The 19,507-nt window shown below is 36.4% G+C and overlaps 1 protein-coding gene across 2 annotated transcripts in view; it reads left to right on the top strand.

Annotated features, from left to right (window-relative positions):
- Positions 1 to 697: 697 nt before the first annotated feature.
- The window catches only part of ubr1 (ubiquitin protein ligase E3 component n-recognin 1), a 38,403-nt gene continuing 19,593 nt past the window's right edge, over positions 698 to 19,507 (top strand). For both annotated transcript variants that reach the window (XM_073826524.1, XM_073826523.1), the window contains exons 1-26: positions 698 to 923; positions 3,316 to 3,581; positions 5,520 to 5,598; positions 5,839 to 5,949; positions 10,635 to 10,762; positions 10,858 to 10,996; positions 11,077 to 11,139; positions 11,258 to 11,381; positions 12,368 to 12,475; positions 12,581 to 12,669; positions 12,787 to 12,885; positions 12,970 to 13,124; positions 13,221 to 13,320; positions 13,398 to 13,526; positions 14,394 to 14,574; positions 16,589 to 16,650; positions 16,742 to 16,852; positions 17,235 to 17,300; positions 17,388 to 17,489; positions 17,581 to 17,644; positions 17,828 to 17,952; positions 18,143 to 18,195; positions 18,322 to 18,424; positions 18,514 to 18,562; positions 18,949 to 19,103; positions 19,319 to 19,418. In XM_073826524.1, the coding sequence (XP_073682625.1) occupies positions 888 to 923; positions 3,316 to 3,581; positions 5,520 to 5,598; positions 5,839 to 5,949; positions 10,635 to 10,762; positions 10,858 to 10,996; positions 11,077 to 11,139; positions 11,258 to 11,381; positions 12,368 to 12,475; positions 12,581 to 12,669; positions 12,787 to 12,885; positions 12,970 to 13,124; positions 13,221 to 13,320; positions 13,398 to 13,526; positions 14,394 to 14,574; positions 16,589 to 16,650; positions 16,742 to 16,852; positions 17,235 to 17,300; positions 17,388 to 17,489; positions 17,581 to 17,644; positions 17,828 to 17,952; positions 18,143 to 18,195; positions 18,322 to 18,424; positions 18,514 to 18,562; positions 18,949 to 19,103; positions 19,319 to 19,418 (2,797 nt within the window). In that variant the 5' untranslated portion in view covers positions 698 to 887. The remainder of the gene's footprint in view (positions 924 to 3,315; positions 3,582 to 5,519; positions 5,599 to 5,838; positions 5,950 to 10,634; positions 10,763 to 10,857; positions 10,997 to 11,076; positions 11,140 to 11,257; positions 11,382 to 12,367; positions 12,476 to 12,580; positions 12,670 to 12,786; positions 12,886 to 12,969; positions 13,125 to 13,220; positions 13,321 to 13,397; positions 13,527 to 14,393; positions 14,575 to 16,588; positions 16,651 to 16,741; positions 16,853 to 17,234; positions 17,301 to 17,387; positions 17,490 to 17,580; positions 17,645 to 17,827; positions 17,953 to 18,142; positions 18,196 to 18,321; positions 18,425 to 18,513; positions 18,563 to 18,948; positions 19,104 to 19,318; positions 19,419 to 19,507) is intronic.

The following is a 19,507-nucleotide window of genomic DNA, read 5'->3' as shown; positions in this document are numbered from 1 at the left end:
ATAAGCTTTCCATTGATGTATGGTGTTATGATGAGACAGCTATTTGAATATCTAAATACTGAGAAAACAAGTACTGCTCACTGCAGAGCCAAATGGCCTCCAGCTCCACCTCTCTTGATGTCCAGCTCCACCTCTGAGTGAACAAATGGGTGGAGTTAAGGTTAGGGATAGGGTAAGGGGTAGGGTTAGGGTGTGGTTAGGTGTCTATCTCCACCCATTACCTCCAGCTCCTCCCATATGGCGCTGCAGCGAGTGGGGCGCACCTTTAAAGTTGTCCAAGTTAAGTTCTTAGCAATGCATATTGCTAATCAAAATTACATTTGATATATTTACAGTAGGGAGTTTACAAAATATCTTTATGGATCTTAATATCCTAATTATTTTTGGCATAAAAGAAAAATGGATATTTGACCCATAGTGTATTTTCTGCTAAATATACCCGTGCTACGTGGTCCAGGGTCCCATTTAAAGTTGTAAAGCTCATCTCATTCGGTAATTATTGATTACTTAATAGGGAACTAACGTTATCTCAGTCCTCTCAGTGTTTAATCGTTAATCTTTCCGTATTAGTAGCTGAAGGGTTACTGTATTGCTACCGCATAGTTAACTATAGTTGACGGTATTTATTGGTTAAAATAATGAAATGACCTCGATTGAATAACGTAGACGCGTTTGGTTTATATAATAGTGTATAATGTCATTTTATGTTATTTTATTTTTTTTTGCTACGTAATGTATTTGTCTATTCACACACGCTTTTACATATTTTTCGATGTATTTTGAACTGCTTGTTGTAATGTTGAATTCAAGCCACCAAAAAGACTTTTAAACTGTTGCAAATCCGTCCTAGTTGTGTTGCTGTAGTGACGCTTTACGGCATTTGGATCATGGCGGAGTCGCTGGACGGTGTACAGTTGAGCACGGTAACTATTTGGATTTTAACCACCTCAGGCATACATTCAGTCGCATGTCATGCGTTTTGCAATAGATTATGATTTGAGCAGGGAAAGATATATGATTCATTTGCTTGGTGAACCTATAGATTCTTTGTTATCTGCGATTTAGTGATGAACATTGGTCAGATGCTAAATTTTGTTTACATGATTGTTGCTGATCATCCCGCATGTAAACACGAGCAGATTGAACACCCGCTTCGACTGCTCTTTACTCTACATTTTCGTGCTTTTTATAGAATTTAGTGCGTTGTTTTTTTTTTTGGTTTTTTTTTTATTTATTTTTTTTTTTATTCGTAACACGAGCTGTTATTATTTTGTGTTAAACAGTTTCTTGTAAGTTGCTGCAGATAAACCATGTGAAGGTGATTTTTCGAGCTGGTGATTTTGAAAGTTGACTGTTTACGAAACTACAAAATATTTAATATTTAATTTTCATGTAATTTGGGTTAAATAAGACCTTTTGAAAGACACCAGGTCATTGTGTGTTTGCTTTTTTATTCACCTTTTAATGTTCTTTTGCACACATTTTTTAATGTACAGAGTTTTGACTTTTTTTGTAATGTATTTTTATTTGCTACTACAGAATGTAGTCTTGCGCAATATAACTACATTTGACTAACTAACCTTTGAAACGCTAATATTAGTGTTAAATTTGCGTTTTCAGAGACCTAGCAGAGATTTAAAAATTATTCCTCATGTCAATCTTAAAATAGATCTGGATGTAGGCTAGATTTTCACATTTCTCTGAAGTGAGAACTGATAGTGATGTTGAAATGTGTCTCCTCCTGTTGATATTCTGAGACAGAACATGAATCTTCTTTTATAATGTATCATAATGCGGCCCTGGCATAGTTGCTTGTTTATTTCCAAATGTTTCATTGCATAACATAGCCTTATTTGTTAGTCATTTGACATAGGAAATTAACACGGCACTTTGAAAATAAGTGTCAGGAGGACTGACCCTTGGTCTTTCCCTGACAGATATTGCTGCAGAGATTGAGGTTAACTTAGTTGGACAGATGCAGAATTTATTTCAAACGCTCAGTTTTTTTGGCTTGAATAGGTATGCACCAAGGTTTCGATTTTGATGGCTGAGGGTCAAAGACCGTTTATGAGGCCATTTGTCTGTTTATTAAGAAGCTTGGAAACCTCTGGTCTGATTGATGCAAATCATTACATTGCTCTTAGTTTGCATTTACTTTGTGCATTGATAAGCATAAAAACTCTAATAGCTTCAGTATTAGGAGCCTGAAATATCTTTTAAACCCTGTATGCTGAGAAGATCATAAATGCTGACCAAACACAGCATGAAGCTTTCTTACATCAAAAAGGTGTCAAAATGTAAAAAACCTTAAAAGTGACTCTTCTAACTCTTGTATACCAGTGGTCTTTTTGGATTGAGGAGGAAGATTTGATATTTTTGAAGATGTTTTTGTTTAGTGGTAGTTGGTCATGAGACCCTTGTTTGTCTTGAACAGTTAAACTGCCCTCCGTTCTTCAGAAAAGTCCTTTAGATTCCACAGATTCTTTGGTGTTTTAGCATTTTTGTGTGTTTGAGCCCTTTTTAACAATGACTGTATGGTTTTGAGATCCATCTTTTCACACTGAGGACAACTGAGGGACTCATATGCAGCTATTACAGAAGGTTCAAACCACTCACTGATACTTCGGAAGGAAAAATAATGATTAAGAGCCAGGGGTGTAAACTTTTGAATGGAATGAGGATGTGTACAATTTTCTTATTTTGCCTAAATATTATATTTTTCATAATTTAGTACTGCCCTTCAGAAGCTACAGAAGACACTTACATGTTCCCCAGAAGACAAAATAAGTTCAATTTACCCTGATCTTCAAATTCAAAAAGTTGATGAGTCCCTCAGTTGTATTATATGTGAAAAGATGGATCTCAAAATAATACAGTCATAGCTGGAAAGGGTTCAAATGCACAAACATTTGTAAGACCTAAAGGATTTTTCTGAAGAACAGAGGGTAGTTTAGCTGTTGCGGACAAACAAGGAACTCATCACTATCACTTACAAAAAAAAAACAACAACTGTGGATTATTCAGGTAACAACACAGTATTAAGAATCAAGTGTATGTAAACTTTTGAACAGGTTCATTTTTTTATAAATTCAACTATTATTTACTCTTGGGGGCTATATGTAAATGTCTTTTATGTAAAATGTCTCATTTAGGTCAGTACTTAATAAAAAAACAAAAAAACATGCATTTTGTATGATCCCTCTTATTTTGGTAAAATAATTCCCAGTTTGCAGAAAAGTGTATGTAAACTTTTGACTTCAAATGTATTTGGTTAGTTTGTTATATAATCTGTGTGCTTTCTCTTTTTGCCACCAGAAATGGCAGGAGGCTTCAAACAGAGGGGCTGCCATACTCAGCTATTTGGGGGAGCAGGTCCCCCTTATTTTCTGCCTGGAGGCGGAGCCACAACAAGGGGAGGAGGAGCAAAAGGTTGAGGAACGCCTCCTGTACCCTCTGGAGTGCTTCCTTTTTGGGGAGGACCCCTGTGTCGGGCTGGAGAAGCTACAGCAATACAACAGCAGCTCGTCAGCTCAGCAATGTGGACGTGTCTTTAAAGAGGGCGAGACCGTCTACTCCTGCAGGTTAGACCGCAGCCCCTTTGATAATATATGCAGTCGCCATCAACTCATATAGATGTTTGTAAAGAGTACATCAGCAAGACTGATTGATGGGCCAGCATCTCATTGTGCATTGCTAATTAGATTTTAGTGTTTTAGCGAATAGTTTTAGTAATACTGTGTAAATAATTGTGACCCTGGACCACAAAACCAGTCATAAGGGTCAATCACCTGAAAGCTGAGTAAATAATGATAGGACAATATTTGGCAGAGATACAACTTTTGAAAATCTGAGTCTGAGGGTGCAAAAAAATCTAAATATTGAGAAAATCGCCTTTAAAGTTGTCCAAATGAAGTTCTTAGCAATGCATATTACTAATAAAAATTAAGTTTTGATATATTTCAAGTGAAAAAAATTAACAAAATATCTTCATGAAACATGATGTTTACTTAATATCCTAATGGTTTTTGCAAAAAATCGATCATTTTGACCCATACAATGTATTTGTTGGCTATTGCTATGTATATGTATATGTATATGTATATGTATATGTATATGTATATGTATATGTATACCTGTGCCACTAAGACTGGTTTTGTGTTCCAGGGTCACAAATGTTCAAATTTTAGACATTTTCTGTAAATCTTTGCTATCATATTATGTATTTACTAGGGGTGAAAAATTTGGCAAATCTTGAGTGAATGTAAGTTTGTCTAAAACTTGTTTAAAAGGTTTAGTAGATGTTGTTGGTTTTTTTTTTTTCTGATGAGTATACCACCAACATTAGGTAATAATATTAAAATAATAATTGATAATGTTATTCTATATTATATGGTCAAGCAACAAATAAATGGATGAATGAATAAATGAGTGAATTAATGAATATTATTAAACTTTTAGCTTTATATAATCAGATTTTTTAAAATTCTAAATAGTTTTATTATTAATATTTAGGGTTTATATCTATCTATCTATCTATCTTTCTATCTATCTATCTATCTATCTATCTACATACAGGAAAAAATGTAATATTGTGAAATTTTATTACATTTTAAAATAATGTTTTTTTTTTATTTTATTATATTTTAAAATGTAATTTATTTCTGTGATGCAAAGATATTGCTCAGGTCTTCATTGTCACAAAATCCTTCAGAAATCATTCTAATATGCTGATTTATTACTTTCATTATCAATAAACAATTGTGCGGCTTAATACTTTCTGTGATTCTTTTTCAGGATTCTTTAATGAATAAAAGTTAAAAAGAACAGCATTTATTCAAAATGGAAATCTTTTATAACAGTGTAAGTCTTTACAATCACATTTAATCAGTTTAACACATCCTTGCTGAATTAAAATATAAATTTCTTTCAAAAAAAGAAAGAAAACAAATTTACTGACCCCACATTTTTAAACTAGTTTTAGTTTGTTACATTATTAAAAGATTGCTATTTTAAATAAATGCTGTTCTTTTGAACTTTTTATTCATTAAAGAATCACAAAAGAAGATATCACAGATTTAAAAATAATAATAATAATTATTAAGCAGCCCAACTGTTTTCAACAAATAAATCAGCATATCAGAATGATTTCTGAAAGATCATGTGACACTGAAGACTGGAGTAATGATGCTGAAAATGCAGATTTTCACATGAATAAATAATATTTTAAAATATATTCACATAGGAAACTGTTATGTTACACTGAAATAATATTTTACAATTTTACTGTTTTTTTTTAATCAAATAAATGCAGCCTTGATGAGCATAAGAAACTTATTTTTTAAAAATCTAAAATCTTACTGATCCCAAACTTTTGAACGTCACCGTGTGTATACATAAGCCACAAGTTTTTGTTCCAACTTTGAGATGTGTAAGTATAAATGTATAGGTTGCCTTTGACACTATCAAGCTTGCCATTTATTGTTTTCCTTGTTTTGAAGCATCCTTGTATGTATTTCCAGGGATTGTGCAATAGATCCCACCTGCGTTCTCTGCATAGAATGCTTCCAGAAGAGTGTGCACAAAAGTCATCGCTACAAGGCATGTGCACTCTTACTAATACTTTTTGTTGTTGTTGTTGTTGTTTGTTTTTTATCAAACAAACTGATTGGTTTTGACGTACACTTTGATAATATATGCTGTCAATCATTTTTTGATTTCTAAAATCTCAATTTTGTTCTATCTAAGGAAAAAAAATGATTACAAATAACCTCAAATGTATTATTATTTTTATTACTGTATATCATTTATTTATTATTATTATGTACATTGCAACCGCAGATGCATGCCTCAGCAGGAGGAGGTTTCTGCGACTGTGGAGACTTGGAGGCTTGGAAGACCGGACCCTGCTGCTCCCAACACGACTCTGGCACTTCAGTTGCTACGGAAACGGTACAGTTTATTTTCTGGACTCTTATCGATGTTAAGATTTTTTCCATGAACGCTATTGTTGAGCTAACTTCCTGCCTTGAGGTCAGAGGAGCCGTTCCGTCCGTGCGTTGGCTAACCCCTCTGTGGGAAAACACAAAGTGTGTGGGAAAGTGACGCACAGCATGTTTGTGATGCAAAACCAGCTGGAAAAAAGCAGGGACTTTAGTGACAAAGTCTTTAGTGAGAGGGTTTATTGTACAAAGAAATTGTGTGAAATATTTTGAATAAATAGATTTGGGGTGTTAATGGGCATCATAATTAATTAAAATCCCAGTTTTTCATAAAGAGCGTGGATGATGTACTGATATTATCTGTATTCATGACTAATTTCTTGCTGTGTGCCTGGATTTTGGCCTGGAAAGCAGATGGTCTGCTTCAGTGTTCTGATAACTCAATAGATCCACCGTGATAAGATCAAGCTCCAGATCCACACTCACTCATGGCCACTCACCTTTGTCGGAAAACAGCAGGTGCCTTTTTGTGTGTTGAAACCCTCTGGCAAGATCTAAACATTCACATAATGAACATGACAGATGGACATTTACAGTAAACCAAATCAGCAAACATCTTATCCTGCTCTAAGGGCCTGTTGTGTTTTTATCTTTTTGCTGCTTGTACAGTCAAATTATCTAAGCTCTTTTTGTAACTGGTCACTATTTTTGGTGTGACTGGCTTTTAGGAGATCATCTGGTGGAGTTGAGGAAATTGGGGATATTTAAAAGGTTACTGCAGTAGAGCTTTGGGAGCTTGAGTTCCTGCCAAATAACAGACAAATATACATCAACAGCAAAACAAAGACATCTTGTGATGCTGTGTTTTTGTGATTATCTCAATGCAAGCCTGTTACCCCTAAAATAATAATAATAATAAAGCCATTTAAAGAATTTTAATTTGCAGGTATTATTATTTCTTTATAATCCTCACATAATTATTTGTTTTAGCCCCTTGTGACTTTTTTCATTTATGGAACACGAATGGAGATGTTAGTAGAAGAAGTTCACTTTCAGAACAAACATTTACAGATACCGCACTCACCCCCTTGTCATCCAAGATGTTCGTATCTTTCTTTCTTCAGTCGTAAAGAAATTGTTTTTTGAACAAATCATTTCAGGATTTCTCTCCATATAATGGACTTCTATGGTGCCCCCGAGTTTGAACATCCAAAATGCAGTTCAAATGCAGCTTTAAAGGGCTCTAAATGATCCCAGCTGAGAAAGAAGGGTCTTATCTAGCGAAATGATCGGTTATTTTCTAAAAACATTTACAATTTATATACTTTTTAATCTCTACACAAAGAACACAGAGCTAGACAAGAAAAGCATTTGAGGTTAAAAGTATATAAATTATATAAATTACTGATCATTTTGCTAGATAAGACCCGTCTTTCCTCGGCTGTGATCGTTTAGAGCCATTTGAAGCTGCATTTTGGAAGTTCAAACTTGGGGGCTCCATAGAAGTCAATTATATGGAGAGAAATCCTGAAATGTTTTCCTCAAAAAACATAATTTCTAATTGACTGAAGAAAGAAAGACACAAATATCTTAAATGAAAAGGGGGTGAATAAATTAGCTGTAAATTTTAGTTCTGCTCTTTTCCATATAGCGACTAGAGCTGTCCAGCTCCATAAACAAAATAAAGTTTTATTTCAAATCTACTATTATTTTGAATTTTTAATTGCCTTTTTTGTAATTATTTACTGAAAATCTGCTCATCTGCTGTAGCTTTTAAAATTTCATTTTCAATCACATAATATCGTTCATACTTGAATAATACTTTATTTGGCATTGGAAATCAAGGAAATACTAAATGTTAATGAAGGACATGTTTATGTTTTAAATACATTGCAAATTCTTGGAAACATTAAGAAGATTCAATTTCATTGGTCTTAAAATGTGAGAACCCTGGTCATTAGTTCCCGTATATTCATCACTGACGTCAAACCTAATGCAGTGTATCTTGATGATTTACTTGTGTCACTTTTATGGTGGTGTTGTTTTTTATTTATTTATTAGGGACCGAGCACAGAAGTTGCTTAGGCACCTATTGTATCCCTCAGTCCTCTTTCTCTTCCTCTGCCACCGGAGTATGTAGAAGTCCATAGAACCACTTGCAGGAAAGTTATGAAATATGGCACACAGATAGAGGACAGTCTCAGTATTATTGACCACACTAACGGCTGGAACTCCCCTCTTCTCCTTCTGTCCTTACTCGGAGGCAGAAGTAACCAAACTTTTCCTCTTCAGCCATCCGACGACATGTCCTTTAGATCCTATCCCCTCAAACCTTCTCCAAGCAATCTCTCCTACCATCCTACCGGCGCTCACACACATCATCAACACATCTCTTCTCACAGGCACTTTCCCCAGTACATTTAAGCAGGCCCGGGTAACTCCACTGCTCAAAAAACCTACACTTAACTCTTCACTCATTGACAACTACAGACCTGTCTCTCTCCTTCCATTCATAGCAAAAACATTGGAACGGGCTGTTTTCAACCAGCTATCCTTATTCCTCTCACAGAACAATCTACTGGATTCTAACCAATCAGGGTTCAGAAGTGGCCATTCAACTGAGACTGCACTACTGTCTGTCACTGAAGCCTTGCGGATGGCAAAAGCTGATTCCAAATCATCAGTACTCATTTTGCTCGACCTATCTGGAGCTTTTGACACTGTGAATCACCAGATCCTCCTGTCCACCCTCTCATCGCTGGGCATCACAGGGACTTCACTTCGCTGGTTCAAATCCCACCTCTCTGGTAGGTCTTTCAGAGTGACCTGGGGAGGGGAGGTATCCAAAACTCATCAACTGGTCACTGGGGTTCCTCAGGGATCAGTTCTTGGACCCCTCCTTTTCTCCATATACACTACATCTCTGGGCCCCATCATACAGGCACATGGCTTCTCCTACCATTGCTATGCTGATGACACACAACTCTATCTTTCATTCAAACCAGACGATCCATCGGTAGCTGCACGGATCTCAGGTTGCCTGGCGGATATCTCTGCGTGGATGAAGGAACACCATCTACAGCTCAATCTAGCAAAGACGGAACTCCTTATCTTTCCTGCCACTGCATCTTTACAACATGACTTCTCCATCCAGTTAGGTTCATCAACAATTACCCCATTGACTTCAGCCAGAAATCTGGGTGTAATCTTTGACGACCAATTGACTTTTAAAGACCACATAGCTAAATCTTGCAGGTTTGCATTGCACAACATCAGAAAGATCAGGCCCTTCCTAACAGAGCATGCTACACAACTCCTCGTCCAGGCCCTGGTCATTTCCAGGCTGGACTACTGCAATGCTCTTTTAGCCGGTCTTCCAGCATGTACAATCAAACCTCTACAAATGATTCAGAATGCAGCAGCACGACTGGTCTTCAATGAGCCCAAAAAGGCCCATGTCACACCCCTCTTCGTATCTCTGCACTGGCTACCGGTTACAGCACGCATCAAATTCAAGACACTGATGCTGGCATATAGGACAGCCACCGGCTCATCACCTGCCTACCTTCATTCACTACTACACATCTACACTCCCTCCAGAAGTCTGAGATCCTCTAGTGAAAGACGCCTCATTGTACCACCACAGAGAGGTATTAAATCACTGTCCAGAACATTCTCGTTCAACGTCCCTGCCTAGTAGAATGATCTTCCCACCCCTATCCGGAATGCAGACTCCTTAACAGCTTTCAAGCGACTGCTGAAAACCCATCTTTTTCAACACTATGTGACAAAAAATTGTTCTCTTCTCTTCTTGATCCTCCCTTTCTAGCCTGTTCTCCTCTCTTTCTTGATCTTCCCCTTCTAGCCTGCATATATATAAATATATATGTATATATGTATATATGTGTGTGTATATATATATATATATATATATATATATATATATCTCATGTCTCTCATTGTTGCATTCCCATGAACATTACACAAAACACTGGTCCAATCACAAATAATTAATTTTTGACTATACTACTCTGAGTGGATTTGCAATAGGATATAATTAGAATGAATGTACAAATGTTTGCCATAAATAATATTTTTATGGAACAATATAACGTCTGATTTATTATGTTTGTAAAAACGATAATTTTCTCCTCCATCTTTGTTAAAAAATTCAGCCTCCGCTCACTGATCACGTCACTACTAGAGCGAGCTCCTGATTGGTTACCGCCAGATAAAGTTCAGATTTTTCAACTCAATGCGCGCCGCTTCATTCGCGCTATTCGCCCGTTTCGCGCCGCCGGATGGCTATTCACGTCTTTGCATTGACTTAACATGTAAATCACTCACGCTTGCCGCTTCATTCGCGTCCGGTGTGAACGCACCATTAAGTTCCAACCCTGCTTCAACACAATTGTCTGTAATTAAGTCTGCAGGAAGGTAGCTCTCCAGGAGCAGGGTTGGAGAGCTATAATGAAACTATATATTTAATTAATATTAATTTCTGAGCTCAACAGCTCTAATCTCCTTTCACTTTCATTATATGGAAACAAGCAGCTTGGACATTTCACTAAATATCTACTTTTGGGTGACTTATTAAATAGATTTTGTGGGTACGCACAAATCAAGTAAAATCGTTCTGTGAATAAGTAAAAACTAAGTGACTCTCTGTGACAGCTGCTGTTATGTGTATCACAGGATGAGTGTGTGATGGATCCAGGCCTTCGAGAAAGGGCTCAGATGCTGTTCCACCTGCTGCTGCGGTACACGACAGACATGCTGGTTTGGGAAGAAACCAAGGAACTATCAGACGAGCTGAAGCCAAAGTGAGATATGCAGTTATTAAAGCCGCCAGCTGGAACGTCTAAAATGGACTCCACCTTAATTTAATAAGGTTAACATTATTTAATGTTGTTTTTAGAGTGAAGGAAGACACCTACTTTTGTGTGCTCTATAACGATGAACATCACTCATATGACCACGTCATCTACACACTTCAGCGAGCAATCGCCTGTGACCAGAATCAGGCTCAAATCTACACTGCACTCATTGACAAGGAAGTGAGTATTCTGAGCATTCGCTTTCCACATAGTCTTACAACATATGCATGTATAGATTCCTTGTGTTATTATGATTTCAGGGGCGGAGAGCAGTAAAGAGAGGTACTCTCAGAATCTGTCAACAAGCCAAGGAAAATATCAGGGTAAACATACTTGGCACACTCTTCAAACACACACATTTTGTATATGCTTGTAGGGCTTTTGTAGATTTAAATTTGACTAATTTATATTTCTTCACCCATCTTTGCATTTCCTCTGCAGCGTAACTCAGAGCACATTATCCAGAAACCTTTGCGGGTGGAGATCCTTCACACTGCTGTGATGGCTCATCAGACCTTCGTCCTCAGACTCGGCGCATGGTTCCAGAAGATCATTGGCTATTCAGGTAGACTCTTAGGCGCACTAAGAAAATGTGAACAGTTCATGAGACCTGCCCATCCAGTCCTGATGGTTAGTGGTAAACAAACTTGGCTTGCTGTCCTCAATGCAGGCTCAAACTCGAGGTACAATCTAGAGGGAGAATAAAAGAAATGGAGGAGGAGAAGGGGAGGTGGAGGGTTGCCAGCAGATTAGGCAGTGCAATGAGTGCAGGACTGAATGATTAAGCTCCTCCAGAACCGACGTTTGGAACTTAATTTAAATAAATTATCTATCACCTATCTGCCATTTGTTATATTGTTTGATCTCTATATATATATATATATATTATCTATTATTTATCATCTATCTGTTGTTCGTTCTATCTGTCGTTCGGTCTTTCTATCTATCATTCGTTCTATTGTTTGTTTATCTATCTATCCTTGATTCGTTCTATCTATCATTCTTTCGCTCTATCTATCTTTCGTTCGTTCTCTCCATTTGTCTATCTATCGTCTATTTATCATTCTGTCATTCTGTGTAGCTCTGTCTGTCGTTCTATTTGTCACTCTATCTGTCGCTCCTGTTTATTTATCTATCTGTCACTCTGTCAATCTATCATTCTGTGTATATATTGTTCTATCGCTCTAATCTATATATCTGTCACTCTATCTATCTATATGTCGTTCTGTCATTTGTTCTATTTTTTTTTTTTATTTGGAGTGCAAAAACATACAACATAGTAAACACAGAAAACAACAACAACAACAAAAAACAATACCAACTAGGGCTGGACAATATATCGAACGATATTGTGAGGCGCGTTTAGTCAATGAAGCCGGTGCTTTGATTAGTAGTAAATCTCCATCACGTGCGTTCCGCTCAGGTTCCGCTGGAGCGGCAATTAATACACAGAGACGTAAATCTCTGACAAGCTACGCCATATCGAGCTTAATATCGCATTCGAAACTATGTATGAATAAGTATGAAGTGTTGTCCTTGTTGGTTCTGTAGTTGGCCTCAGGGAGGTGTTCTGCCAGGTGGCTTTGGAGCCGGACTATGACAACAATAAACTCTGCCTGATCAGTCGACTCATGCTGCATGACGCCAAACTTTATAAAGGTCAATATTTCCATCTCTACCACACCAATGCTCTGCACACATTTGAAATCCAGTAAGATGTTCTTAGTGCTGTATCAGTACCTGATTTCCTGTAACTCTCCTCAGGAGCCCGCAAGGTCGTCCACGAGTTAATTTTCAGTAGTTTACTGATGGACACAGAGTACAAAAGGCAGTTTGCCATGAAATTCACAGAGGTATTATTTTACAGCTGCATATACATCATTTTAATGTTTGAGTAGTATTTTAAGTTGTTACATGCTAAGAGTAAAATCAGCTGAGATGAGCTCTAACAGGTGTATGCCATGTTTCAGCACTACAAGCAACTTCAAGAAGACTTTATCAGCGATGACCATCAAAGGAACATCTCAGTCACAGCCCTATCTGTGCAAATCTTTACTGTTCCCACTTTGGTACGACAAATCATGTTTCTGTAAAGTCTAGAATCTTTCTGTGTCCATTATAATCTCTAACTAAATACGCGTTGATATTCTCAGGCCAGGCAGTTGATTGAGGAAGGAAATGTCATCGAGGTCATTATAGATACTGTAATGGATATGATGAGGGAACATCTGGACGGCAACCACTTCCACTTCCAGGGCCACAATCCTGAGAAGTTCTTCCGGGTTCAAGTTATCTTTCATGACCTCAGGTCTACACTCAGCCATTAAGATATGAAAAATAAAAACAGCTGTTTATTTCTAATTAGTTGGCTCAATGTAGATTGTTTTCATTTTGGTGTTCTCAGGTACATTCTAATCAGTAAGCCCTCTGTGTGGACTGAGACATTGAGGGTGAAGTTCCTTGAAGGTTTATGCGTCTTTCTTCGCTTCCTTTGTTATATGCAGGTAATGCTTTCTCTTGTCAAAAGGACTTTAATTTGGTTTGATCTGTAGCCTAATTGAATCTGATTCTTTGGTGCCAGGGGATGGAGGAGGTGAAGAGGCAATTTGGTCAGCATGTTGAGGTGGAGCCCGAGTGGGAGGCAGGATTTACCCTCCAGATGCAGCTACGCCATATTCTCGCCATGTTTCAGGACTGGTGTACTTCTGACGTGAGTTACGGCTAGTCAGAAATACTGCTTTTTCTGTTTTCCTTTTCAGGGTTAAAATACATGAGAAATTGATGATTATGGATTATTAGTCTAATTATAATTCATGATATAATATGAATTATAATTAGACTATGCGATATGAATATACACAATGACTACTTTTGAAAAGTGAGTATGTTTTTTTTTTTTTTTTTTTTTAATTGTTTATCAAGGGTGGTTACCAAAAAATATACAAAACAAATAAATGTTTTATTTTTTTAAATACATGAATATATTTTACATTTTTGCTTTTTTTTCTGTAATGCCAAAGCTGAATTTTTAGCATCATTACTTCAGTCTTAAGTATCACATGTACATACAGAAATGATTCTAATATGCTATTTTTAACATTTCTTGTAATTATCACAGTTAAAAATGTTTGTGGTGCTTAATATTTTTGTAGATGATTTTTTTTTTTTTTTTTGACAAATAGCAAAAAAATAATATTTGAAAAACATTTTTGTACCAATCTAAACATCTTTACTGTCACTTTTGACCAATTACATGTATCCTTGCTGAATAATTTCATAATTATTTATTCTATTTCCCCCATTACTTATTTATACAAAAAGTTATCTGCTTTATTACCAGACATTGTTTTATAATCAGAAAATATTGTTCACAAAATCTAGTAAAAATCAGCTTCAGGTTACAGAATGTCTCGGTGTAATGCTGAGACAAAGCAGTTAAATTAACCACAGCCTACGTTTAAAGCCATTACTGTTGCTTGACTGATTAGCTTACAAATCTTGTTTATCCACTGGTTAATGAATGACCTGGAAAGTGACACTGTGTGCACATGTGTGTGTGTGTGTTATTTACCCACAGGAGAGGGTTCTGTTGTTGGCCTTTCAGGAGTGCCACAGAGCTCTAATGTCTTGCACCAACCAGCCCTTCCGCAGCGAGCCGACAGACAGCTACATGTGCAAGCAGATCCTCCATGCACGGCCGTATAAAGTCTCCCAGGAGCCTGTCTCCATCCATCTGCCAGTCTCCAGACTCCTGGCCGGTTAGCAGAATTGTCGAATTTCTGTTCATAAGTCAGACTTTTGAGGGTTTTTAACTGGTGATGTTTTAAAAATGATACAGGAAGTAATATCTGTGGTATCCTCTTAACCATGCAGGAAGAGCGGGGGGTGAAAACATTTGAGCAGAATGGAGATGTGTACATTTTTCTTATTTTGCCTAAATATCATATTTTTTCATTTACTACTGCCCTTTAGAGGCTACAGAACATAGTTACATGTTTCCCAGAAGACAAAATAAGTTAAATCCATAAAGTTTTCACCCTCCAGATCTTAATGCATGGTTTTTCCTTCTGGAGCATCAGTGAGCATTTGAACCTTCTGTAATAGTTGCATATGAGTCCCTCAGTTGTCCTCAGTTTGAAAAGATGGATCAATCAACTATTTGAACAACTATCATTAAACATGGTGAACAACTATCACTAAACAAAAACACAGCTGTAGATCATTTAGGTAAGAAAGCAGTAGTAAGAATCAAGGGGATGCAAACTTTTATAAATTCAGCTATTATTTTTTTTCTTGTGAACTACATGTTTACAAACATTTTTAATGTGAAACATCCTATTCAGATCAGTACTAAATAAACAACAACATGCATTTTGTATGATCACTTTTATTTTGGTAAAACAATTAACATTTTAGAGATTCTGAAAGGGGGATGTAAAATTTTGATCTTAACTGTATCTATTTAAAGGAACACTCCACTTTTTTTGGAAATGGGCTCATTCTCCAACTCCCCCCCGAGTTAATCAGTTGGGTTTTACCATTTTGAAATCCATTCAGCCATTCTCCTGTTCTGGCGATATCACTTTTAGCGTAGCTTAGCATAGATCATTGAATCCTATTTGACCAATAGCATCGCGTTCAAAAATGACCAACGAGTTTCCATATTTGTTGTATTTAAAACTTGACTCTTCTGTAGTTATATCGTGTACTAAGACCGGTGGAAATGCAAAGCTGCGAGTTTCTAGGCTGATAAGATTAGTAACTACACTTCCATTCCGGCGTAATAGTCAAGGAAGTTTGCTGCCGTAATATGGCCGAAGCAGGCGGAGTATTATCAGAAATGAGTTCCCAGCTAGTTTAGCAGTTGCACATGTGCTGCGTGGTATTACTGCTCCTGCTTCAGCCTTATTACGGCAGCAAACTTCCTTGACTATTACGCCGGAATGGAAGTGTAGTTCCTAATCTTATCAGCCTAGAAAATTGAAGCTTTGCATTTCCACCGGTCTTAGTACACGATATAACTACAGAAGAGTCAAGTTTTAAATAGGACAAATATCGAAACTCGTTGGTCATTATTGAACGTGATGCTATTGGTCTAATAGGATTCAATGATCTATGCTAAGCTATGCTAAAAGTGATATCGCCAGAACAGGAGAACGGCTGAATGGATTTCAAAACGGTAAAACCCAATTTATTAACTCGGGGGGAGTTGCAGAATGAGCCTATTTCCAAAAACAAGTGGAGTTTTCCTTTAATCATGATCCATTCACTGCAGATCTGAATGTTTCATTAGTTATTTTTAGCCCTCTGATAACCATGCTGAGATAATCAATTTCTGAATTACATGAGCCTTCAGAAATCATTCTACTATGCTGTTGTTAAAAAAATATTTTTAAAAAAATTTGAAAGCAGTTCTACTGCTTAGAATTATTTGATAAATAAAAAAATTAAAAAGAGCAGCATTTATTTGAAATATAAATATTTTAAGGCATTTTATCGTTACTTTTGATCAGTTTAATGTAGCCTTCAACAGAAGTATTAATTCATGAAAGTGTACCATTGATTGTTGTTGTTTAAAGCTTTTTTTTCCTTTGGTGAATGACATAAAGTCACAATTATGACATAAGACATCAAAAATGAAATATGAGATACTAAGTCAGGATGAGATAAAGATAAAAAGTCAGAATTACGACACTCAAAGTCATAATTATGAGATAAGGTCACCGCAGTACTCTGTTTCTGTTATTTAACATAGTCTGTATGTGCTCTCAGGTTTGTATGTGCTGCTGTGCCAGACTGGAGCAATCCAATACCTCCCTGACTTTGTGGATCCTGTGAGTATACCATTGTTTATTAAATAAAAGGAACCTGTAATGTGTGAATACCTGTGACTGTGGTTTACAGTTGTGTATTTGTATGTTTCAGGTGCAGCTGAACTTCACTGAGCTGGCAGAGCAACCTCTACGCTGTGTAGTGCTGGCAGCTCAGGTGTGTGCCGACATGTGGCGCAGAAACGGCCTGTCACTCGTCAGCCAGGTGAGAGCACCACCAATTCCACATTTTTTTAAAGTCTTCAGTCCTCAAATTTCACTAAAAAACATGAAAGTAGAGATTCTTGTATATACTGTAATTCATCATTCTCTGACAACTGATATCAATTGATATTTTAAATGCATTCTTTGTTTCTTTTTAACATCTTGTACATTTGTGTGGCATTAAATGTGCTTTAATGTTTATTGATGCTGTCTAAATTGTATTTCATCTGTGAAACTATATATGAACATATGTATTGTATATTGGAGGTTGAAAAGAAAAAAAGAAACAACTATGTAACAGTTTAATTAAACAAATTTAGATATCCATGTTGTGTTGAGTTATAAACGTATTGTAACTTTTGCTGATGTTTGCCTTTGTTTAGGTGTATTACTATCAGGATGTTAAGTGCAGGGATGAAATGTTTGATAAGGATGTTATCATGTTGCAGGTATGTATAATAATAGAAAATAAATAATATATTTAATAAATTAAAAATATGTTCATTCAGTTAATATCATTTTCTGACTAACTACAGATTGCTGCTTCCAAAATGGACCCCAATCATTTCCTCATGCTTGTTCTTTTGAGATTTGAACTTTTTGATATTTTTAATGGCAACTCCTCCAATAAAGATCAGGTGAGTAAGAGACAATTCATTGGAATGTATAATTTTTGTCATTGATTAAGGTTGATTTTGATTGTTTTCCATGTCTTTTTTTATCAAACAGGAAGTACTGAAACAGTGGAATAGGTTAACAGAGGAGATGCTCTATTTGATAATCATCATCATAGGCAAGTTCTCAGATATTGACAGTTTTTTCTACTTTTTTAGGGGGGGTGGCTGAATGTGGAAGCCTTGGTCAATGTTAGTTTGCTGCCTTTAGTTGATGTGTAGCAAGTTGTTTTATATAATTGACTTAAGACACTGCCCTTGTTTTGCCTTTAATATATATATTTTGCATGTTAAATATGCAGGTGAACGGTACGTACCTGGAATCAGTCATGTAACTAAGGAAGACATGACTATGAGGGAAGTCATCCATCTGCTTTGTATTGAACCCATGGCTCATAGCAGCCTGGTTAAAAGCCTGCCTGAAAATGTAAGACTAGTGGTGCTTATTTTATTTACTCATTAACTCATTTAGCTTTGTATTAAAATTGTGGCAGCCAGAGATTTACATACATTAACTGACCAATTTAATTACTTTATCTGAATGTGTGTAACTAAACTATAAACTGTAAAAAAATATGTTTTCTAACCTTTCGGAACCTTTTTTAATTGCATCAAAGGAAAGCCATGAAACAGGGCTTGAAACGGTCATTTCTAAGGTTGCTATTTTCAAGTAAGTGCATTTCACTAAATATTTAGTTGTTTATACCATTTATTACACAGTTATTACGCAGCTGTTACACTCACATCTCAATGCATTATGAAGTATCCTTCAAAATCTTTATTAAATGTTGTTTAGGAAACCAGGAGTATCAGGCCATGGCTTGTATGAGCTGAAAAAGGAATGTCTGAAAGAGTTTAACCCCTTCTTCTATCATTATTCCAGACCACAACATAGTAAGGTACATGGTGTTCCCATTATCTCACTTTTATTATTCTCCTTAATATATATGTTAGTCTTTAAACAAAAGGAAATATTTGTTCATATTAGGCAGAAGAGGCTCAGAAGAAGAGGAGGACCCAAGAGGGCAGTGATAAAGGTATGCCGATCCGTAATGATGTTAAATGCATTATATACAGTGCTTTGCCAAAAGTATTCATACCCCTTTGTTACGTCGCTGCTTATTTCAGTTTTTTTATTTTTAATAAGTGTATGAAGTTGTGACAATTCTGTTTTGTAAAAAAAAGTAATTTAAAACCATTTAACATGGGCATCAACATAACAACGTGGGAAAAAAAAATTAAGGGGTGTGAATACTTTCGCAAGGCACTGAAAGTCTCTTTTGAATGTGAATTGCTGCACAATTCAGATGATAAAAAATATATATACTCTATGTAAGATACATTGTTGCCGGTAAATGATAATAAATATGAAGAGGTCTGTTTCCTTATAGTTTTGTCAGTTTGTGATGTTCCTCTTTTTTAGCCCTCCGTCCCCCAGTGCCTCCTCCCTTCTGTCCAGCATTCTCAAACATAGTGTATCTGCTCTGCTGTGACGTCTTCATCCATATTCTGAGAAGAGTTTTCCAGAAAGCAGTGGAGGACCGCTCTAACCGATGGACTGAGCCTATGATCCAGAGGGTACGGCTCTTATTGGCCCACACCATTTCTATTAGTTCTTGCTCCATTTTAGTAACATAAATTTAGTTGTTTTTAAAACTTAAGTATTGCATTTGCTTTTCTGAGAATATATGTAAATTACATGCAATATCATTGGCTGTTGTGTTTTTCATGGTGAGTTTATTTGATGTGGGATTTGACAAATGTGATTTTTAACATTGTGTTTCTGACTTTAGGCACTGCACCTCGTAGGCCAGGCTCTGTTAGAGGAAAAAACACAGTTGGAAAGCAACACTGCTGAGGAAGTGACTTTTGATTTCAGTCTGAAAGCACAAAGTAAGATCTCACCCTTATTTTGACTTCTCATTAACACAAAAGCTAGTGTGAAACTTTTTGCAGCCATACATCGGCAGTCTTCTAAGGCA

Source organism: Garra rufa, chromosome 21, assembly GCF_049309525.1.
Source record: "Garra rufa chromosome 21, GarRuf1.0, whole genome shotgun sequence".
Classification (NCBI taxonomy): domain Eukaryota; kingdom Metazoa; phylum Chordata; class Actinopteri; order Cypriniformes; family Cyprinidae; genus Garra; species Garra rufa.
This window is presented reverse-complemented; position numbering and strand designations above follow the sequence as displayed.